Source organism: Gossypium raimondii, chromosome 5 (assembly GCF_025698545.1).
Source record: "Gossypium raimondii isolate GPD5lz chromosome 5, ASM2569854v1, whole genome shotgun sequence".
Taxonomy (NCBI): domain Eukaryota; kingdom Viridiplantae; phylum Streptophyta; class Magnoliopsida; order Malvales; family Malvaceae; genus Gossypium; species Gossypium raimondii.
The window spans coordinates 56,487,114-56,512,014 of NC_068569.1; the positions used below are offsets into that span (position 1 = coordinate 56,487,114).

The 24,901-nt window shown below is 31.5% G+C and overlaps 2 protein-coding genes and 1 pseudogene across 4 annotated transcripts; 1 reads left to right on the forward strand and 2 right to left on the reverse strand.

The window, feature by feature from the left end:
- Positions 1-1,808: 1,808 nt before the first annotated feature.
- LOC105768543 (receptor-like protein 7) lies at positions 1,809-8,265 on the reverse strand. 3 transcript variants are annotated; one of them, XM_052630625.1, is made up of 6 exons: positions 8,170-8,265; positions 7,627-8,023; positions 6,971-7,357; positions 6,357-6,450; positions 6,148-6,270; positions 1,809-6,036 (listed from the first exon to the last, which is right to left on the reverse strand). In XM_052630625.1, the coding sequence occupies exon 6, from the start codon at positions 4,958-4,960 to the stop codon at positions 2,024-2,026; it is 2,937 nt and encodes a 978-aa protein (XP_052486585.1). In that variant the 5' UTR covers positions 4,961-6,036; positions 6,148-6,270; positions 6,357-6,450; positions 6,971-7,357; positions 7,627-8,023; positions 8,170-8,265; the 3' UTR covers positions 1,809-2,023. The 3 variants fall into 3 exon arrangements, with proteins under 3 accessions (XP_052486585.1, XP_052486583.1, XP_052486584.1); XM_052630623.1 differs by having other exon boundaries at positions 7,627-8,250; XM_052630624.1 differs by having other exon boundaries at positions 6,357-6,465; positions 7,627-8,250.
- A 188-nt stretch (positions 8,266-8,453) lies between these two features.
- LOC105768546 (mitochondrial import inner membrane translocase subunit TIM50-like) lies at positions 8,454-11,885 on the reverse strand (annotated as a pseudogene).
- A 7,729-nt stretch (positions 11,886-19,614) lies between these two features.
- On the forward strand, positions 19,615-20,245 carry LOC105768554 (uncharacterized). The gene has a single exon (XM_012588521.2). The coding sequence runs from the start codon at positions 19,664-19,666 to the stop codon at positions 20,009-20,011; it is 348 nt and encodes a 115-aa protein (XP_012443975.1). The 5' UTR covers positions 19,615-19,663; the 3' UTR covers positions 20,012-20,245.
- The last annotated feature ends 4,656 nt before the right edge of the window (positions 20,246-24,901 follow it).

A 24,901-nucleotide genomic window follows, 5' to 3' on the forward strand; every position in this document is an offset into this window, starting at 1 on the left:
ATGTTTATATATTGCATACGTAAATAATTATCTTTATCCAATATAAAATAAATTGATGTGTTTATTTCTTTAAATGTATATGATTAAATTAAAATTAAAGTTTCAAATATACATTTGAACTACAATTAGACTTTCACGTGTATAATTATATCAAATTAAAATTTATGTATATAATTACACATTAAATCAAAGTTCATGTATAATTTTAAAATTTATCCCTTTTAAACACAATTTAGAAAAACACATTCACATGACAGAATTTAAACTAAAAACCTCAAAATCTTTCTTACTCCAGTTTTACCATTTCAACATTAAAAGTTATAATTAATTTTCATATAAATTATTTCTATAAATTTCCTATATAATTTCTTTTACCCACGTCGTGAATTTCGCATAATATAATATACATGGTAGGTACCTTTTATGACATTTATTAGCAATCTTTTTTTCTTTTTTTTAATTTGTCAAGGTTAGAGGCGAGTATTTAATCGAGTTAAGTCGAATCAAATCGAGTAAAAAAATTTTGAGTTAATCGAGGTCTCGAGTCCTATTTTATCATCCTAACTCAATTTGAATTTATTTTTGAATCAAGTCAAGTGAAATGAAATTCGAATCGAATCATGTGAAATTATTCGAGTTAAATTAAAAAATTTAAACATGTCAAAAAATATATTATTACAGTATAAATAATTCCATGTTAGAGCACATAAATTTGAAACCATATATATTTAATTTTTTTCGACAAATAAATTTGAATCATTAATTAGATCCCAAAATTATTATTTTAGAAAATTTTTAAAATTTTAGATTTTTATTTTTTAGAAAATTTTAAAATTTTAAAATATAAATTTTGACATTTTATAAATATTTTAAAATTTAAAATTATTGTAATTTTTAAAAATATTTTGAATTTTTTTTTGTTGAGCCAATTTGCTTATTTTCGAAGTTGGTAGGGACAAAAAGGGTATTTGAATTTTAAAATTCGAATAACTCAAATAATTTGCATAACTGAATAATTCGATTCGGTTAACTCGAAATTCAAAATTATTTTCAATTTTTTCGAATCGAATCGAGTTTTGCTCACCCCTACTCAAGGTATTTATTAAAGGGAACCCAGTAACTAATCTTCAACATTATGTAGACCCATTAAGGTTTAAATGGTGACCACGAGTTTTAAAGCTGCTTCATACCCAATGTGAGGACCGAACTCTCAATCACTGGTTAAAGTAGCAGAAACCCTTGCCATCCAACCTAACTCTCGTGATTGTTTATTAGCAATCCATAAATCTTAAAATCAAAATAATAATAAAAAACCCACTAAACCCTTTAATTTATCACATAAATTATCAATTATTCATTTATTAAGTTTTAATTTTCCATTTATATATTGAAGAAATTATAATTACTCATATCTAATTATACTTTGATACACTTAATCTTACGCAATTACTTTATAAAGACAAAACCCTGAATAGCATTGATTACTTAAAATGCTAAAATAAGGTGCACATTTTTAAAGATCAAAAGCGACATAAAACTACCACATTAATGCAAACCATGGACGTGGCCTTCATATCAGCCAATACATACAATTTATTAAGTTTTAATTTTCCATTTATCACATATATATCTCTGCAGCTTGATTGTCTTGTTAGCTATAAACTTAACCTGTTAATTAAACTTTAATTCATTTTTTTAATTCCATCATTACTACCATTAGATATAATTTCATGAAGGAGATTTGCTTTTTCTTGATTGCTTTAGGAGAGTTGTAATATGGATTTTTTTGTAGGAAAACAATTGAAGTCATTCAAGAAGACATAAACAGCTGCTACTGTGTAAGAGTTTAACATTGAGAATAGATCCTTACACGTTATTGAAATACCATACTAAAGATAAAGACATATAGCTAAACATTAGACACGCCATAAATATATATATATATATATATATATATATATATGAAAATACAACAGAAATGCTTGAAAATACAACAGAAATGCTTGAACATCATTTGCTCTGCCTAGATCCTTCTTCCCCCATTGCTGCGATTCCCTGTCATTGGCTTTCTTCTCCGCCTCTTCTCAATATGATCTTCAACCAAACTCACAATCCACTTTGGCTTACCAGTTTGGAAAACAACATATCCCACGCCCAATCCTAACACCACTCCACATCCATAACCCAACAACACTACTTTCCACCCAAAATCAATGTTTGATTTTAATCCACCTTCTTCTGATAAGTTTGAAGGTGGTGGTTGCTCATTATTGTTGCAATCACTTGACAATGGAAAACCATGTAATCCTTTGTTCCCTTCATAGGAAGTATTTCCAAAGGTATTGAATTGTTTTCCTTGAGGGATGCACCCAACCAATTCATTCATTGAAAGGTTTAACATAGAAAGAGCCGTTAAATTTAGCAGTTCTCTTGGAATCCATCCAACCAGTTTGTTTGAAGAGAGGTCTAGCCATTCAAGGTTGGTCAAACTCCCTATTGATGTGGGAATGTAACCATTAAGGTTATTATGAGAAAGGTTTAGCCCTTTGAGTGATCTAAGCTTTCCAATAACCTTGGGAATCTCTCCATCGAACTTATTATTTGAGAGATCAATGATTGCCCACATGACGAAAATTTTATTCAATGCTATATCTTGTCCTTTCATCACAATTCCAATGGAATAGCTATAAAAGCCACCACTACCATTAACATCTTGCACACCCATGTATGTCATCGTACTTGCATCCTTAGTGAGATTTATGATAGCCTTGAAGCTGTTGATGTATCTCCCAGGTAGGGGTCCAGAAAAATAATTACTTGAAAGGTCAAAAATTTGGATTTTAGAGAAACAAGGGCTAGACTTGGAGCTATGGTCATGCAAGGAACCATGCATTTGATTTGACTTTAGTACAAGAACTTGTAGCCGTGGAAGACTTCCCAACCAATGAGGAAATGTATCATTGATCTTGTTGTTCCCAAGATCTAGCACTTCCAAAGACCTACAATTGAGGATGGATGGTGACAAAGGCCCTTCAAATTGATTTCCATTTAAGTTGAGATAACTCAATTGACATCCCTTTGCAAATGTTGGAAGAATCATTCCATAAAACTTGTTCTTCTTTAGATTCAAAAATTCAAGGGTGTTGCTCAAATTTCCAAAACATTGTGGAATAGTTCCAATCAATTTATTGTGGGACAAGTCAAGAACTTGGAGAGCACTCACATTGCATATCAAAGAAGATATCTCTCCACCTAAACTATTGTTTGAGATCAAGAACACATTGATTGTCGAAGATGGAATTGGAAGATTTCCATGGATCAAATTGGAGCTTAAGTCAAGAATATTAATATTCTTCCATGGCAGTTGCTCAACTTCTGTCAATGAGTTGTGAGATAAATTTAAGTAACTCAAAGAGTCACAAGTCACCTCTTGCAGCCATTGTGGAATCTTTCCTTCAATTCTATTGTTAGAAAGGTCTAAAGCTTTCAACTTTTTTGACCCTTTCAAAAATGGGGGGAATTGGCTGACATTATTTGAGCTTAAGGATAGGCTGTTTTGTGAAAGGTCAAGATATTCAAGATTTGGGAGATTTGAGAACATGCTAAACTCTATAACACCACTGAGATTATTTGAGTATAAAAGGAGCCAGGTAAGATTGAGAGATTGGAATATTGAAGATGGAAGAGGACCTTGGAGTTTATTATTCCCTAACACTATCATTTCTAGTGATTTGGATTGGAATTCTTTGATGTGTCCACTGAATTGATTTTGAGAGAGATATATTTCCATTAAGGAGGAAGCAGTATACAACCATGACGGAAGTTTTCCATTTAGTAAATTGTTAGATAAGTCTAAAGATATTAGATTAGGGAAAGCAGCTACCTCATCTGGAATGGGACCTTCTAAAGAATTTTCAGCTATTCTCAAGTGTTGAAGCTGTGTCAGGTTTAGAATTGACAATGGAACTTGTCCACTCAATTGGTTCCATGACAAGTCTAAATAAGTGAGTTGCAAGAGGTTCCCCAATGATCTCGAAATTGATCCCCGTAAATTGGAATGAGACAGATCCAAATATTTCAAGGCATGTAGGTTATCAATCGAATCAATCAATTTTGTAAAGGACATCCATGACAGATCCAAATGTTCAAGATTACTGCTCTGATTGAACTTCAGAAGATCAAGACTAAGGTTTCGGTTGTATCCTAAGTTGAGCAAATTGAGATTTGGCGAATGAAGAATGTTACTTGGGAATTTTCCTTGCAAATCACAACCACCAAGACTGAGAGACTTTATAGAAGAGGATAGATTCATGAAAACATTAGGATTAATAGAAGGCATGATAATTCTATCAAGAAAAAGATGTCTCACCTCAGTTAGGTTGTGAACAAGTCCCTCCAAAATATTTTTGTCAAGTGTTAATTGGTCAAAAAACACATTATGAGAGAGATCAAGTGAAACCAATTTTGACAAGTGGGAGATTTGGGATGGGACTTTTCCTGCAAATAACGTTTCTGAGATGTTAAGATACACCAGCCTTGTAAACTGACCAAACTCAAAGGGCATCTTGGAATAATTAAAATCATTGTAGGCAAGGTTGAGTTTTTGAATATAAGGAAGAAGGAAAAGAGTACTATTGGAAGGGAAGTTGCCATACAACCAACTGCAACTCAAGTCAAGGGCAATGACATGAGCATTTAGGTGATCACAAGTGACCCCATCCCATGAGCAGCAATCTGTACCCTCTTTCCATGAATTTGTCTTAGGATAAGATTTAAGGCCAGCAATATCATCACAAAGAAGAGAAGTAAACTCTGTTTTGATGATGGAAAATGAGTTCTTGAAATGGATCAATGCAGTAGCTTCGTGATGAGAGCACAAGTGTGTTACTGAAGAGGCAGAAAGATGAGGGAAGAAGAAAAATAGGTAAAGGAAGTGATAGGATGTGAGTAAGGAGGCCATGTTATGTTTTCAAATAAGGTTAACATGGTATGAATTATGAGAACCCTATTTATAGGTAGAACAAAACCGATAGAAACTAAGAATTTTAATGGTATAGTCCATTGATAATGAAGATTCTAAGAAATTTTATGGAAATTGTGGGTAACCATCATGTTTTTATTTCTGATGGAGAAAAGCTAAAAGTGTGAAGAAGACCAAAACTGTCAATGTCACCCAAACCTAATCTACAAGTCGCCACAATGTCAGTAATTCCCCACACACACAAAAAGACATAATTTTGTCCCCACATATCCAAAGCAGGAAAAGAAGTTCAAAGTTTCAGAGTAAATAACACTTGAATGATTGTATTATAGAAAACACGTCAATGATATACAATCCCTTATCACTTGCCTTCTATATATTCAAAGTTTACTGCTTGAAAATTCAAACCATGTGTATCCTATATATGCTGAACAGTGGTATCTAACAAACATATTTTCCACAAGACTAGAAAATGTGTATGCCATTTTCTATTACTTGCAAGAAAACTACCAGGGAAATTGCATTTCTAATTCATCCATAGGCTTTAAATTCAAACAATAAAAACGAAAAAGAACAGGAAACTTCTAAGAAAGAAATTTTATTACATCAATTTTCCAGTTAAGATTAAATTTGAAAAAAAAAAAAGGCATGTCCATTTTTATTTTTTAAAAGTAAAGGATTATAACTCAGCCAAATAAAAAAGTCAGAATGCAAAGCACACAATCAACAAGCAGAAAAACCAACAACATTGAAAACAAAAGGCAATAACAGATCATGCACCGCAGCAGGCCCAGAAAACCAAATTGCATCATTGTAGTGTCATTTATATTATCAAGTCATGATATCCATATTACTTTCCCACTAATTAATTCAGTTCAATATGCATAATTTGAATTAATGGCCTAAATTTTAAACTTTGAAGAAACATAAGGCAACTGAATGAAAATTAATAACCTCCATCACCAGAGCTGCCCGCGCTTGTCTTCGTACATGTCCTCCAAGTAAGCAAGATAATGATTTTCTCCTTTAGAGATCATGAAGATCAAAAATTGAACCTAAACATCAGGAAAATATGTCAGTGGACATTACAGTCAGAAAAAACAGATGATAAAGTACAGCATCCAAAATCCATGCCATCATTCTTTTTCTTAGATGTCAATGCTTACTGCTACTGAGGTCCCATTGAGGCAAAATGCTGGGAAATGTTTGAGCCTTTTACCACATGTTCATGCAGTGCCTGCTCACGCAATATCTGAACTTTGTTCAGTCAAGTTCCTCAAAAGATAGCCCTGTAATATGCAACATAGGAATCAGTGTCAGAAAAGGCCAAGGAAAGAGTAAGGAACTGAACTAGTAGAAAATCAAAATAGTATACCATATTATCCAGTGCTTGGGCTTTCCAAGCACTAATCTCAATCATTTCACAATCAGGAAGCGCAAAGCTAGCAGCGTGTCATGTTTCGGTGACTCTGTCACAGAAAGTTCTATAAGAAAATGTAAATTTCAGAGATGTTTGACATGGTGTTTACTTTCCAAGGAAACATGAATTCCAAAGATCAACTACTCTGCCAAGTTTGTTGCTTCAATCAAAAATGGTAAGAACAACAAGACCAGTCAACAATAATCGATAATAACATTTTCTATAACACTAAAAATGACTTGTAGGGATTATAAATTTGAGGGGGAAATGGAAGAACAATGAGATCAAGTTACAACGTACAAGCATGTGATAACTAGCAGACATAACTCATACAAGACCTAGATGTATTATTGAACTCTTATATAAAAGACAACTGAAGATGCAAAGCTTAATTTTTAAGCTTTTCTGACGCTTGATAAGCATAGTTTTAGTTCAGTTCCTAAGTCTAAACTGCTTTGCTATGGTATTATTTTTGTAAGTACATTGAGACCGATGCATGCTATTGCGATTTATCATCTTTGAAGCCAAGAAAATGACAGAATTCAAAGACCAAAGGTTCGATTACGTACTAGATCGGTCTCCCTGAAACTACTGCTTTGAGAGCATGGATGTAAGCCAATCAACAACCTCTCCTCAACCTCGATTTGAAACCAGCATGAATTGAATTCTCAGCACCATATACCCTCACAAACTCCTCTGCAACAACATAAAACATATGCCTAACACTCCTCTGAGAACTGATAACTGCACAGACAGATTCACCGATGGAATCCTTAAAGAAATATTGAACCACATGATTACCGCGCTCCTGTGAAATAAACTCCTCCATCCACTCGAAACAATGACCATTTCCAGACATTTTGATATACAATACGCAATCTGCTTCACTACTTGTTCACATAGCTAAAAGATGTCCGATGAAACTGGCAAGGGGTTCTTCTAAAATCGTACATTAGCTGCCAAAAAGACAACCACCATACATTCATTCATTCAGTAAACAGCTTCAATATGGAAATAAGCTATTATCTTAAAAATGCTCTTTCTACCACAGAAGAATAAGAACTAGGCATCTCAGAAAACTTGCTAAATTAATGACTTTGCCCACTTCAAAATGAACAAATGATTAACTGCATTAACCCCCAAAGAGGTCACCATCAATCTCCAGTTGAACTTTCAAGGAATAATAATAAACAAAAGAAGGAAATTAGGAAAAAGAAAAACTAACCAGAACTCAGTAAAAGCTGATCCGTGAAGATCTGCAGTTAGTAAGAGATAAACCTCATGACTAAAGTCCAAGCTTGAAAGAACCAAAAGGGAGCAAATATGGCTATGACTCACTAAACCAAGAGAATCACCAATTAATAAAGGAAAATGAGTACTTTCCTTTAAACCTAAACATACAATATTTAGCCTCAAAACAAGATCCTCTTTGGGAAAAATTCAGGTTTTCACAAAAGGTGAAAGTTAAAGAATTTGTCTTTGTTTTGATGTGTGGAACACGAGATAGTGAAGGAAAATAAAGGTGAGGAAATAAGATGGAGTAAGTGGTGCAAAAAGGAGAGCCTAAAAGAGACATTTTTGAAGGGTAGTTTAGAAGTTGCAGAGGCTTTGGCATACAGCAGCTGATAATGAGAGAAGACAAACCAGAAATGTAAGTAAGACGACCACAAAAATAAAGTTGAAAAATTTTTAAGAATTGATGAAATAACATTTTGTAGCTTAGCAAATTGGGACGAAGTCCACCAGTCCGACGCCCATAGAACCATACCTGGGATTTTCCATTTGGGATAACTTTCTAACTTCTCCCACTTATTCCTTGAAGTTTTTTTTTCGCATTAGTCTTGAAACATTGCAGATTTTTTCAATTACATTGCAAATTTTTTCAATTTTTGAATTCCATTAAACTTTGAGATTGGAAAAAAAAAAGATTAATTTTTTTAAAATAAAAAAAAAATAAAGAAACTAAATTTCAAGCATGCAAAGTACAAATGAAACAACTGTTTTTATAAAAGATGCGTTGATTCACTCAGATTGGAGTACCCTTAGACAAGCTTATTCTTGTAGAGAAAGAAACTGAATTTTGATTTCATTTGCTGCGGCAATAATTTTTAGTTTCAACAACATATTGAAAGCCTGCCTACATCTCGGCAGAAAAAAATTACAATTCTTTCATCAGACAATTTAAATGATGCAATGCAAAGAGTCATCAATGTATGATCTTTTTATCATAAAATAGCCTTTTTACTGGAAAACTTGATACGTAGTGTCTTTCACATTCTTCTATGCTAAATGATCTCCGTAAACTGCAATCATCGACTATACGTAACCCTTTTGTCAGCGCCGCCAGAGCCGACCTTGTTGTTTCTGTTCTTGAACTCGCCTGTGTCATCAAAGGCAATGAACATTTATCAATGTTATAAAAACAATACACAAATGTATGAAGATACTTCACCTTTGATACTCTTTAGAACGCTCGAGAAACTCTTTTGCGATATCTTTTCTTTCGTAGGATTGCAATACTTGTCTGATATCAGCCGGACTATTGCGGGCTACATCTGTGGACAAATCAAAACAAATGGTACTATAATCAACAAACGAATATGGGAAACATAAAATTTGAACAAAGGCAACATGCAGAGGAAAAAGCAACAACATAGACTTACATTCAAGAAATGGAATAAGGTCTAAAAGTGCGGTATCATCTGTCTCGAGCTTATATGGCTTAATAGGGACACAATTTTCTGGTTGAAGGCTAGAATCAAATGCATGAGCACTCACATATAAAATCTTGGCTGGATCCCTGTTTAGCTTTGAAAGATCCTGCCAACAGGAACTATTTGTTAACAATAGGGCCATAGATTAATACACATAGTATTGTAGAAACTAAGGAGGCAAAAACCAAAAACAAAATGTTTTGAAGGGAAGAGATTGACTATAACATGGTAAAAGTATCATGGAAACCCATATATTAGAAGTCAGATTGCATTTTGCCCCCCTTTACTCAAAGCCTAGACAAATTAGTACCTATATATTAGATTAAAAAGCAAACTAGTCCTTTCTGTTAAAAATTTCATTCATTGCTACTGTTATTGGTGTAGTTAATAGAATAACTAGACAGTTGCGCGTGATATGTCACGTGTACCTCATACTAGTATACAAGGGCAAATTTTTAATTGTAGAAATGGATAGAATTTGTAACAAAAGACCAATTTGCTTTTTAATCTAATGTACAGGGACTAATTTGCCATTTTTTTAGTAGAGGGGGCAAAATGCAATTTGACTCCTAGTATAAAGGCCTCCATGGTACTTTTACCACTATAACATACTCTATAATGCTTGCCATCCTGATATTTAGTAGCACCCCTTGATAGCCTATATCGTATACAATGGTCAGTGTCCAACCTTTCACAAACAGGATCAACATACTGCACGGTCGAAAACAAACTAATCATGAACTTCCAGGCAACATCAGTTATCATATACTTGTGTATTTAAAATGGTAGCCACAATGAAAAATATCAAATTACCATATTCATCTGGTCAGAATAGACGACAATTTCATAGAATTTTGCTAGATGTTCTAGAAAGGCATCAACTCCAGGTCTTTTGAAGGTACGCCAGCCTCTCTCTCGCTTTGCCAACCAAAAAGGGAAGGTTTTAGATTTCATAAAGGTGAAATCGAAAATAATTTTAAGTCAAATTCTTACCTTCCAGTCTGTATAAAGTAATGTCTCGTTCAGATCTAGGACAAGAGTAAAAACATGCTGTTCTAGAGGATGCAAATCAGGAAGAAGCTGATCTGAAGTTGGTTCAGTATATTCCTGAAAATACGAGATAGAATTATAAGAACAAAACAAAAGATAGGCTGTCAATAATAGAAAACCGGAAACAAGAGAAAGAAGAATGCTTCTCACCAGCAAATGCTCTTCCACTAACCTCCTGAGATCCAAATAAGATTCAAGTGCTTTAGCCGGAACTGAAATGTTACAAGCAAAGAAACCAGGAATAAATTGGGGTTGAACCAGAACATGTAAACAAATCAATAATTGACCAACATAATATACAGCAATCAGCACCAATGGAATTTTCTTTTCTGTCTCAATGAATCCATTTACAATAAAGCAGCCCAAATTTTCTAAAGGAATATTTTGGTAAAAATACCATGGAGGAGGCCCTTGTACTAAGAGCTGAATTGAATTTTGACCCCTCTACTTAAATAATTGACAAATTAGCACCTATATGTTAGATCAAAAAGTAAATTGGTCCATCTATTAAAAAATGTTCAGTTATTCTGTCAACCATCCCAGTTTTTAACAGTAGAAAATGAATGAAATTTTTAAAAGAAAGGACCATTTTGCTTTTTGATCTAATGTACAAAGACTAATTTGCTCATTTTTTAGTAGAGGGGATAAAATGCAATCTGACACCTAGTACAGGGGCCTCCATGGTATTTTTACCGGAATATCTCCAGGCACTAGACAATGCAAACCAAATGCCCTGTTATGCAAATATTGTGTTAATAATTAGGTTAACATACAGAACAAAGACTTTAGAGATAATTGTAACCATGAACAAACAAAGAAGCAATAAGAGATAGAGAAACACAATAAGGTCATCACCTGTCATTGCAGCAGAGTAGAGCAAGCCTCCATATTTCTGAAAAATATATGGAAAAAAAAAAAAAGAATCATTACTTTCATATCTAATTTCTTCATAGTATTAGGACAAACTAAACAATAGATATATCACATTATTAAGACTTAGCTAAGGTACCGCAGATATACATTCAAATGATCAATCATAAAGGATGAACTAGGAGGCCCAATGATCAATCAGAATTACACCTAAACAACTAAAATAAATAGGGAAAATCCTTTAAAAAATCAATTTATAAACAAAATCAAACTCACATCAATAGCAGAAGCATCTTCACTAGGAGTATAACTGGCTGCAGCCCGCAATGCCTTTGCTTTATGATCTACTCCTCACATGAACACTCTGCAAATCATATTAAATTCTTTTTTTTTAAACCACTTTTAATCATATAAAAAAAAACCCAAAATCACAAATGATCCGATCTTTTAAAAAGGGGAAAAAGAAACTTACTATAAGAGAGATAACCAGCATAGCCAGTAGTTCCAGTAACACCTGCAATGAGTCCGTACTTGACAAAGCTCCAAATTTTCCCTCCCGAAACCTGTGGGGCAACTTCCGGCGCCGGAGGAGGAGGTGTCGACTGATCGGAGAGAATGGATTGTGAAGAAATTATTGTTCCTTTAGAAGGATCCGAAGAAGAAGAAACCACTCCTGAACATAAACCCCTTTGAGAAATAATCTTTGAACTGAAATTATTTGAAATTGTTCGAGATCTAAGAATAATGGAAGACATTTTTATTAGAGTTTTTGATTTGGCTTCTTCTTCTTTTTTTCTTTTTTCTTTTTTCTTTTTTCTTTTTTTTTTTTGTTGTGATTGATGGAGATTTTAAATTAATTAGGGTTTAGGGTTTTAGAAATCGAAAGTGAGCGATGAAATCAAAATGTTGAATTTAAGGGGAGTGTTTGGAAGTTGGTATTGAACTATTCTACGTTGAGTCAAGAATGGGGATTGTGGAATTCGTTGTTTGGTAGTTGACTTCGTTTTTCTTCTTGGGTAAACTACAGTTTTAGTCACTTACATACAGTTAAATTATAGTTTTGTCACTAACTTTTAAAAAGTTATGATATGGTCACTATAATTATCGATTTGTTACATTTTGATTACTAAGCCGTTAACAATGTAGCAACAAGCTGACTTGGCACGTTATATCATCATTTCGAATGAAAAATTTAAGTCAAATTGGACAAGTAATCCCTATACATTTTCTTTTTGAACACTTCAATTTTTTTTCTTTTATTTTCTTTGTTCCTTTTTCTTTTATTTCTTTATTTCTTTTCTTACCTTGTTTTCACTTGTAAAATTATCAAAGGAAACATCATAAAAGTATGTTTTTGTGAACTTCTCAATTTCCTTTTCCTAAATTATTACAATGTCTTCGTGTTTTGTATTTATGTTATGTTTGACAATCATGACTAGATTCTGAAACTGCTTTCGGGATCATGATATCTTCCTTCTCTTAGCAAAGAAGATATCGAATGAAAGGATACTCACTTTATATGTGTATATGAACAAGCAATAGGTGTAGCAAATAGAGTTGGTGGCTAGGAAGATCTAGGTGTTGATAGAAGTCAGTATTATTAGAAACTCATGTCTAACTTTACAGTTGCTATCTGAGACGAGTTTATCGGCCCGATCACACTCACATAAAAAGCAACAAATATAATCGATAATATCAACAGTACAAGCATGACGGTATCAAATTATAATATAGTAACTTACAATGAAACACTTCAGTAAATATTCTAAGGAACGTTCTTCCATTGGGATTAGTAAGGGAAAGCATTAATTGATTAACCCATATAAAAGGTAATTACTAATTTAATTGACTCAAGAATTATTAGTCCAAGTTGAATAGAAATCATAAAGAAAGTAACCTAGCTTAGCAATCAAACAAATTAACCTAATTTCCCTTTTTCTTGTCTTAGACTATGCAAATAATCAAGGTAATGGTCGATTACTAACTACTTACGAAGCTAATGTGCATATTGATTATCACTCTTAAGTAGGTATCTTCTCTTAGTCTCACCCTAATGTAATCTCACCGTAACGTAAGAATTACCGCCTAGGATCTCCTCTCGACCTCACCATTTGGCACAATTGTATTAAAATTCTACATGATAGAATCTCATCTTGGTCTCATCTATCTAAATATTTCACTAGAGGCATCAATTCTAATGTATCAAGCAATTTGATACCATTAAACAAGCAAATAATTAAGATCATGCATATCAGATTACCACTCATATTTAATTAACCCTATAATAGTGTTAGAGAAAGTTGACTCTAACACAAAGCCTGAAGGTTCCTCAATTGCATGCATCATAGCACTCATAGACTAGGCAAGCCTTTCCTGGGCATTTGTTTATCATGTTAAGTTTCAAAGTCCAAAATGTGTTGCTTTTTCCTAAAATAATTATTTGAACTTAACCTTACTCATTTGTCACATTTTTTGAAGTTACTCAACCTTACTCTATAGAAAATCTTTACCCTCTTTCCAATATTTTTTCCTTGGACTACTCCACCTATAGACTAAGATTCACACTATCCACCACCTTGGCCATTTTCCATATTTCTTCCTTTAACTTATCATTGGACTCTCTAACTTTCTTTTAAGATTCCTTGAGGGATTTAGCTCTTTTTTTCTGCGAGTCTTTTAGTACAATTATATACTATTTGCCTACAACTAAATGTTGTAGCTAAAAGGGCCATTGTAAGCAACATTTGAAGGGATCTACTAATTTCACTCAAGTAGCAATTTCTCCATTTCAATCACTTCCTTACCCACATTAAATAAGAGTCCTTCAGTGTAATATGTCTAAATTTTTCCGATCTTGTAAATCGCGTAATTTTAGAAAAATATAAGAAAAACAAATAAATTTCCAAGAATGTGTATCGAGTTAATTGTATGATATTGTTGGGATAAAATAGATATAAAAAATTAATAGTAAAGTTTAGCATGAAATGTCAAGAATAGAGTAAGGACTAAATTGCTAAGAATTCAACAAATTAAGGGACTAAAGTATAATTATAATATTTAGTAAAAAATATTAGACCATGATTACAATATATTTGTATGAGGTAATTATTATAATGTACACATAATCTCATAAAATAAAGGAAAAGTGATGAAGATGTAGGACAAGTGGTCGAATTTGATTGGTTATTGAGTAATTTAAAAGGAAAAGAAATGGATGGAAAGGAAAGGAAAAGAAAAGAAAAAAACAAAAGTTTCCTAAGAAAATTTCACATCTTCGAGTTTAGATTCGAATCTTAACTTCGTTTCTATCCTATTAAATTTTAAAATATTTTATATGAGATTATTTAACATTAATTTATTATATTTATACATGTAATTAAGATTATATGAAAATTATCATAATTGACCGTCGAATTATTTGATATAATAAAATGAAATAATCTAAATTAATTACTCCGATAATATAATGTAATGTTACGTATTCAAATTTAATGACTAAATTAAGTGTGGAGTGTCACGAAAAATTTTGTTACTATTTTAGAAGTATTTACTTGTGAAATTGCAACTATTTTAGTATTATTTAAATATAATTTTTTCATGTATTTTTAATTTGTTGAGAAATGTTTACTTTGATATTTTTAGTGTATTTGATATATTTTATTTTTAATTTTATTTTTATACAAAAAATTTAATATAAATAGATTAAACTTGAATTTAGCTTCTTCTTTTTTTTTTTTGGAGCAATTTAAATAAAATTTTAAACTAACTTTTTTAGTCAAATCAAACCCAAACTTAAAAACAAGCCTAAAATTTTATACTTACTCAATCCATTATGATGTCTAATAAAAAAACATTACTAAGCATCACAAACTAGAGGTGCTCATGGGTCGGGCGGCCCGGCCCGGCCCGACGGCCCACCCGAAATATGGGAGGGTTTGGGTAAAAATATAGGCCCGAAATATGGGCTTGGGCAAAAAAACGAGCCCCGATTAAAAAACGGGCCGGGCCTCGGGCACAACTTTTTTGGCCTGGGCCCGGCCCGGCCCGGCCCGAATATAATAAGTATTTTTATTATTTTTTACTTTTTAAATTTTAAAATACTTTTTTTAAATTTTAAAAATTTTAAAAATTTTTTAAAATACTTTTTTAAATTTTTTTAATTTTAAAATATTTTTAAAATACTTTTTTAATTTTTATTTTAATTTTTAAAATAAATTTTTGGTATTTATTTAAAAAACGGGCCGGGCCGGGCCCAGGCTTATGAATTTTTTCCCGGGCCAGGCATGGGCAAAATTCTAGGCCCATATTTCGGGCCGGGCCAAAATTTTTTATGGGCCCGGCCCATGAGCACCTCTATCACAAACTATGCCAACACATTGTCTCCCAAATTAAGAGTTCACCCTGCTACAATACATTGGCTAAGGGATAATTATTATATGTATAATCGTGATGACTAAACTAGCATATGAATCATGGCTAAATCACATCAAGATTTGTCAGTAGGGCTCTATAGCAGGATCACAAGTCCTTCAATCTTAGCCAATACACATGCAGATAGTTTATCATGATTCAACCATCAATTTCCTTGGTAAAACATCTATTTAGGAGACTTGCATCTGGCTACATACTTCTCCACCGTTGAACCACACCTCTTTTAGAACCTTTCATTTCCTCTCCAAGCTCATTAAAACTACCACAAGTGGCTTTAAAATAGAGATGGAATTAGGGATGAAGTTAGAAAATTTTTAGGGAAATCATAATTAAATTATATATTTTTATGATGGTAAAAAATGCAAATGATCAACTTAATAGTCTGTATTTTTATAATTTTTAAATGATTAATTTAAATTTTTATCATTTTTGGAGTAACCAAAATGTAATTTTATCATAACTAATAGTTTTATAAATTATGAAAGAGCTTAAATGGAAAATTTTCCGTTTTAAGGGGATCAGAACCCCTACCAGCACCTAACTTCGCCACTGAGGTAAATAGAAATTAAATTGTTAAACATGATTGAGGAAAGGTCTCAAATTTTGTTCTTCCTAAATAGAATTTTTTTTCGTTTTTTAATAATTTTATTATAAATTATGATCATCTGTTTTTTTTTCTTATAGTGTTTAGAATTACCCGTAATTCCTCCTCAATCATAAATAAGAGAATAATATGTTTCAGTATACTCAAACCCACGCCCTTCTTTGTTATCAATGATATCCATATTAATCAGACTAATCCTCGATAAAAAATCAAATTTTTAAATTTTTAAATGTTGGAGGAAAGGTTTTAACTTTTGTCCTTGATTCAACATTGATGAAGATGAAATGGATGGGGATGGCTTAATAAATGTGTGTTTCAACCTCATTAATGAATAAGAATCATAGCCACAAGCTTTTTTCAAAGCATTGAATGCAGTGCAATTTAATTTGTACTTTGGAACCTCCAAAACCCATAGAAACCCGTCATGTGGTGTTCATGATTCATCCATGCAACGCTTTAGATGGTGACACGTCTTATTTTAATATAATTGTAATAACTAAAATTATTTTTATTGATTAAGAATTTTAATTAAAAATATTTTTTAAAAATTAAATTAAATGATAAATGATTGTGTTAAGTATATCTTGTTTAAGGTTAAATCATAGTTACAATACTTCTATTATGTTTAAATTTTAGAGTATATATATATACTTTAATCAAGGCGAAGTTAAGGAGTGGCAACTCCTAAATAAAAATTTTCTATTTAAGCTCCTTTATAATTTATAAATTTATAAATTAGTAATGGTAAAATTACACTTTGACTCTCTAATTGATAAAAATTGATTTAATCCTTTAAAATTATAAAGATATAAGCTATTAAAATGGTGAAATTAAATTTTATTATCATGAAAATATACAATTTAATTACGTCCCTACCTCTACTTTTATAACATCATTAGTTAGGCCAATAGTTGACACCCTTAATTATTTGATTAAGCTTAAGCTAGACTTTTCTTATTACAACTTATCATGTCAAAATAGATCCTTTTTTTATTTTTTGTGTGTGTTATTAGAAAGGTGATTTAAATCAAATTTCACATTAGCATGTCAACTAGAATAGTTAAGGATGTTAACTATCTGGACTAACTAGTGTCATAAAAGTAGACGACTAAATTATGTCAATTAAGACATAAAGACTAAATCCCAAATGTGAGCATAATAAGAGATCAAAATTATAATCTAATCATTATTCTTATAATGACCAAAAGAAAGGGAAAAAAAGATGGGTATGTTCATGAATCGGTAAAAGTATTATAACAATCATTGTACTATACCTTGGATTGCATTTTGTTTCTACTAAAAATTTGGCAAATTGGTCCTTATACTATAATAGATGTGGCAAATTGAATAAATGTGTAAAAGTTGAGGCAAAATTTGTTATTATCCTTTATATGTAAAACATCAAAATAATCATCTAACGTATAAGAACTAATTTGTCCATTTTTTTTAGTAGAGTGACCAAACCCAATATGAAGTATAGTACAAGGACTGCTATGATACTTCTACCGTCATGAATCTATTTTTTAATTACCAATCTATATATACTATTATTTAAAGCTTCGACTTGACTAAGTCGATGTCACCCTCAATTGGTTTCCAACTCAATTGTGAAATTAATTAAAAAAAATTCAAAATTTTATAAAGCAACAAATAATTTAAGAGTATTTTGTCTTTTAGATAGAGATAAATCTCAAAACTATATATAAAGTATGGTTTAATGTGCAATTGTATACATTAAATTTTAATTTGATCCAATTCTTGTAAATTATTAACATAATTATTGATATAAGCATCATTTTATGTTTATATATTGCATACATAAATAATTATCTTTATCCAATATAAAAATAAACTGATGTATTTATTTCTTTAAATGATGGTTAAATTAAAATTAAAGTTTCAAGTATACATTTGAACCACAATCGAGTTTCACGTGTATAATTATACCAAATTAAAATTCATGTATATAATTACGCATTAAATCAAATTTCATATATAATTTTAAAATTTATCCCTTTTAAATACAATTTAGAAGAACACATTCACATGACAGAATTTAAACTAAAACCTCAAAATCCTTCTTACTCCAGTTTTATCATTTCAACAAAAGCTATAATTAATTTTCATAAAAATTATTTTATAAATTTCCTATATAATCTCTTTTACCCACGTCGTGAATTTCGCATAATATAATATACATGGTAGGTACCTTTTATGACATTTATTAGCAATTTTTTTTTTTATTTGTCAATGTTAGAGGCGAGTGTTCAATCGAGTTAAGTCGAATCAAATCGAGTAAAAAATTTTTGAGTTAATCGAGTTCTCAAGTCCTATTTTATCATCATAGCTCAATTTGAATTTTTTTGAATCAAGTCAAGTGAAATGAAATTCGATTCGAATCTAATCGAGAGAAATTGTTCGAGTTAAATTAAAAAATTTAAACATGTCAAATAAAAATATTATTACAGTATAAATAATTCCATGTTAGAGCACATAAATTTGAAACCATATATATTTGAAATTTTTTCCAAAAAAATAATAAGATATTTAGTATGATAAATTTGAATCATTAATTAGATCCCAAAATTATTATTTTAGAAAATTTTTAAAATTTTAGCTTTTTATATATTTTTAGAAAATTTTGAAATTTTTAAATATAAATTTTGAAATTTTATAAATATTTTGAATTTTAAAATTATTGTGATTTTTAAAAATTATTTTGATTTTTTGTTGAGTGAGACCAATTTGCTTATTTTCAAAGTTGATAGGGACAAAAAGGGTATTTGAATTTCAAAATTCGAATAACTCGAATAATTTGAATAACTAAATAATTCAATTCAATTAACTCGAAATTCAAAATTATTTTCAATTTTTTCGAATCGAATCGAGTTTTGCTCACCCCTACTCAAGGTATTTATTAAAGGGAACCCAGTAACTAATCTTCAACATTATGTAGACCCATTAAGGTTTAAATGGTGACCACGAGTTTTAAAGCTGCTTCATACCCAATGTGAGGACCGAACTCTCAATCACTGGTTAAAGTAGCAGAAACCCTTGCCATCCAACCTAACTCTCGTGATTGTTTATTAGCAATCCATAAATCTTAAAATCAAAATAATAATAAAAAACCCACTAAACCCTTTAATTTATCACATAAATTATCAATTATTCATTTATTAAGTTTTAATTTTCCATTTATATATTGAAGAAATTATAATTACTCATATCTAATTATACTTTGATACACTTAATCTTACGCAATTACTTTATAAAGACAAAACCCTGAATAGCATTGATTACTTAAAATGCTAAAATAAGGTGCACATTTTTAAAGATCAAAAGCGACATAAAACTACCACATTAATGCAAACCATGGACGTGGCCTTCATATCAGCCAATACATACAATTTCTTGCAGAACAAGGCACTATTTTTAAAACCACCCCTTAATGATGGAGTCCCCAAGATATTTCTCATGTAACTTTCTAGAAATAAATTGATGCAAATAATTGAACCCTCATCATATTTACATATAAATACTAGCCCCTCCTTTCCAGTAAAGCTTTGAGTTTCCTGCTCCAAACATCAACAAATATGGCTCTCAAATGGTTTCTCAGTTCGGCATTTACTCAAGTTTTTGGCCATACCGATGGCGGTAACTTGCATGCCAAGGCAGTGGTATCGTGCCCTAACGAAGGACTTATCGGTTGCAAGGAAATGGAAGGAGGGATCACCAGCATCAAAACCTGCAAGGAAGACTACCCTAATGGCTTCCAAATGCCAGTTCATTATCCTCGATACTCGAAGGCCGATTATGAGAAGATGGAAGAATGGAGGATCGATATGTTGTTGAAGGAATATGGATTCAGCTTTAATGGCGGCACCGTCGATGAGAAAAGGGCTTTTGCCATTGGAGCTTTTCTTTGGCCTGACCAACTTTAAGTTACATATGTACATGTATGTATATCATGTTTGATTGGTAGATTGTGTGATTAGGAAGTGCTTGCAAAAGGGATGCTTTTATTTATGCTTTGGTGATATTGAGTTGTAGTAATTAACCATGCCTTAGCATGATTTGTAAGGAAATTATGTGTGTAATTAGCTAATCTTAATATAGTTATATATATATATATATATATATATATATATATATATATATATTCTTAGAAAATCTAATCTTGGACTTGTATGGTATTTTTTAGTAAAGAATCCTTAATTAAAATGGAATTCAAGAAAATTTGCTTTTGCAAAACGTATCACAGTACCAATTGTAAACGTTGTTTAGAGAAAGAAATACATATATCAACTCTATTAATTAAAACCCAAATCCGATTTAACCCAAAAACGGATTTAGTTATCAAATTCAATTGCCAAAGTAAACAAAAAAAAAGTACAAGCATCAAACTGAAGTTAATTGCCAAGTTCAAGAAAATATTAACGTATAACAAGTAAATCATCAAGTGATTTGGTGCAATGATTTCAAACCTTGGAGACAATATTGTTGAAAGGAGTAATTACGAACCTCAACTCAATCTGTAAAAGGCAAAGTAAAAAAGAAAAAAAACGTATAACAAGTAAATATGAAGAAACTCAACCCTTTGTTCTCCATTGTCAGCCATGGCTACCAACTTCGATTTCAAGTTGAAGATATTCTCATTTTGCATCACTTTCGGAGGAGACCTTTGGGGTGGTACTGAGGAGAAGAATATGAAAGCTTTTCTAAAAGCTACTTTGTTGTTAGACACAGAAATATTAAAAGTACGTAAACCAAGCAAAAAGAATATTATTGTGAAACTTGGAGAATGAGAAAAAATTTTGTTTGAAGGCAAGGTTTGGAGCCGTGCTATAGATGATGAATGCTATTTTTTTTTCCACAAAGAGGCTTATAATAACCTAAATTAGAGTTGTTCATGGGTCGGGTCACTTGGCCCGAAGGCTTACCTAAAAATGAGAGGATTTGAATAAAAATATAGACTCGAAAAAAGGTTTTTGGCAAAAAAAATACCCATTTAGAAAATGGGTCAGGTCTTGGGTAAGGTTTTTTGGCCCGCGTCCGACTCGACCCTAAACCCTAAACCCTAAACCCTAAACCCTAAACCACAACTTGCTAATTACATGTTAAACAATATCTTTCTTCAAAACAACATCAGTTAATATTTCAATCTAATTACTACATGTTAATGGGCTCAAAACGTCTTGGGAGGAAGAGATACGTGGAAGGAAGTGACAGCAAAGCAGCAGTTGATTTAATTTATGGGACTGATAGGGTTGTACTACCAAGACTGGGTTTGGAAATTTGCAATTGGATGGAGAGGGACTGACAAGTTAAGGTTCAATATGTGCTATGAACTACAAATATGGCAGCAAATGCTATAATCAGAAAGGTTAGGAGTAATGCAGAGGGATTTCACTTCTTCATTCACCCCTTCAATGATTCAAGATGTAATGATACGAGATAAATGTTAAACAACCCATTTTTTAACTTTCTTAGTTGAGCCTTATAGTTAAACTTCCATTTCTATCAATATATATATATATATATTTCAATCAAACTCAAATCGAAGTCCTTGTGTTGTTAGCCTTAAAAATTACCAAACCTACAAATCTCATTGCATTCTTCCAATTTCAAGATTCCAACACCAAAAAGGAAAGGTTGAAGAAACAAAATGGATCAAACAGAAAAGCAGAAGCAGAAGCAATCACTGAGTCAATTCAATAGAAAACTGACTCGGTTGCTTCTTTCAGTTTCTATTTTTTCCTTGTTTTTTTCTCATTCTTTGTTCCATTCCTTAAACTCCACTTTCCATAACACACTTGCTTTCAAGTTTTTTAGCCATAACATAATAAAAAAAACTTCATATTCCTTCTTTGCAATGTCCTCCTTGTTTTCCTTGCAAAATTTTCTGGACTCATCAGTTCTTCATCAAAGCATAATAATAATCATCAGTCTTTCAAGAGCTATGAATATGTTACTCAAACTGAGTCAACTAGTTTGGATCCCAAAACACCATTGTTAGAGAAGGAAGAAAATGCTGGTCTTGATGAAGAAGAGTTAAAACGGGCATCAGTTGATGAACCTTTTGTTGAAGAGATGAACAAAAGGTTTGATGAATTTATCAGAAAGGTGAAAGAAAGAATTAAGCACGGAAGCTTGACAACAGTTAGTCATTGTTCATAATTTGTCAAATCATTTCGGGTTTTGGGCAATGAATTTTTTAGGTTGGGTAATGAAGGCATCGAAGAATGGCACAGTAGTAAATCAGGGTTGACGATGTTTGGGGCCTTGGAACCTTGATAAAGTTACACGGAGTAAACACAATCTAACCAACAAGGTCCAGAAGAGCCAGTGGGTGGACAATGTATATTGGTTCACCCATACACGACGCTGATGGACACAGAGAAAAAGCTGAGGATGACAATGTTTTTGGTATCGTTAATGGAGATCACACTGATGAAGAAGCTGGCAAAGATGATTCAATGGCGTCTGATGCTTCTTCAGGATGAAAGGGTCGATGAAAGGGTCAAAATTTGATCCCATGATTAAAAAAAAAATTTATTTATCCATCCCACTATAAATGAGACATTGATGCTTAAAAGATATTCAGGTTTGACTCGAAAAAATTCAAATTCAATTTGGTAATTATAGAGCTAAGCTCAAGTTATCGATCGTGTCAAATTCAAATTTAGTAAAATTTGACTCAAACGACTCACGAACTTTATCGAACTTTTAATTTTTTATATTATTAAATTATGTTATTACCCATCATATATATTATTAACCCTAAGCTTAATTCAGTATAAAACTAATAAACGAGCTCAAACTAGAGTAGCTTATATAATATCTTATGGTTCCTATATGATATCAAGTCTTTTAGTTCCATCTATAATTGTTTTGCTTTAATGACATTAATTTGGTATTCCATTTATATTAACAAAATGTTAAAATTTTGTTGTTAGTCTTTATACTTTTATAAAATTTGAGATTTAGTCCATATACTTTAAATGTAAATAATTTAAGTATCTTACTTTTCAATTTAAAATCCTTGTCCAATCACTAAAACCGTTACTAGTTTTCGTCAAAATTTATTAACTTGGTATTATACGAGGGTAGCCTAATTAGTATGCCAAATTGACATTTTTTTTGAAAAATACAAACGATATTAATATCTAAATTGAGATTTTTAAATTGAAAGTACAATGACGGAAGACATTGTAACACCCCTTATATGGTTCGACCACCGACATGGAATAGCAATATCACTTAACAAGATTATTTAATACAATTTCAGACTTTTACCAAGCTTTGAACACATGTTTGAAATTATTTTGAACCATTCCCAAGGTGTTTGAATTTACCCACAACATAAAATGGGGTTCGGAGAACCTAGAATGACAAAAAATACAAGTTTTGAAGGTGTAATGGCTTAAGTCTCGAGACTTAGGCAACAAATCTCAATACTGGGCCTATAGGTCTTGAGACTTGGACTTCCTACTACAATTTTTTACTATTGACTTGCTAGTCTCGTTACTAAAAAAGTTTAATCTCAAGACTTAATGTTGGGATCTCAAAATTAATTCAAAAACACTTCGAGTCATCCCAAACATCATCATATGATACCAATAAATCTAAAATAATTTCAAAACCATTTTAAAGCTCATTCTAACTTAATTTCGAGTTATACTCATGTTCAAATGTCAAATAAAATATTCACATAATTTCAAATGATAGATGGTAACTCAAATAAATGTAATTATAAACAGTTATACTAGCCTAAACCTTTACGTATATGTCATTACACCATCATAACTAATACATAAAATTAATTACTTTACAACCTTCCGACCTCATACACTAATACGATCCTCCCTATATACGATCTCAAGCTCTTTGAAAAAGTTTTTACCTATGGGTTCAAATAACTAACACGTTAAGCTCAAATAGTTCCATAAGTACACTCAAGCTTCCTACCTTATCTCATATATATATATATATATATATATATATATTATTAAGCCTGAGTTTAATTATTGAGCTTAATTGAGCTCAAACTCGAGCAGCTCAATTATATCTCGACCCAAGATCAAACTTAAAAATAAATATTTGATCAAGTTCAAACCAAGTATCGAGCTTCAAATTTCAAGTCGAACTTAACAGTATTTAGACTCGGATTAGCTCAATTCTAAAGCAAAATAACAGTGGCTTAAAAGAGAGAAATATTCATTTGTAACCCAAATTAAATGAGTTGATGATAACCAATTAGAACTAACGTATTGATACGGGCGGATGATAGAGAAAGGACACTCCTAGCCAAGGCCTCTATGTATTTTTATCAAACACCCGTTTGATACAAGTTCAAGTTATGTTATCCTATTCCAATTCTTATGAGTTAATTCTTCATTTCACTTATATGAAGCGGTGATTAAAATTTTTATCAAACACCCGTTTGATATAAATTCAAGTTATGTTATCCTATTCCAATATTTATTAAGAAAAGTTTTTAATATATATTTATAAAGAAGTCCTAGTTGAAAGATGGTAATAGTTAAGGACTTAGACATTAGATATAAAGAGAATTTTTTTATTATAAAAAGTCCTAATTTAATTATTATAAAAGAAGTTGTATTTGGAAATTTAAACCCAAACTTGGTAGTTACAATGTTAAATAAAATTTTTTAAAAATCAAATAAAAACTCAAATCAATTTGATTCCTCTATAAAAAGGGCATACCCCTTTAGTTTCTTAGCCTTACAAATTACCAAACATAGACAGCCCATTGCATCTTCCAATTTCAAGTCTCCAACACCAAAAAGGAGAGTTTGAAGGGAAAAAAA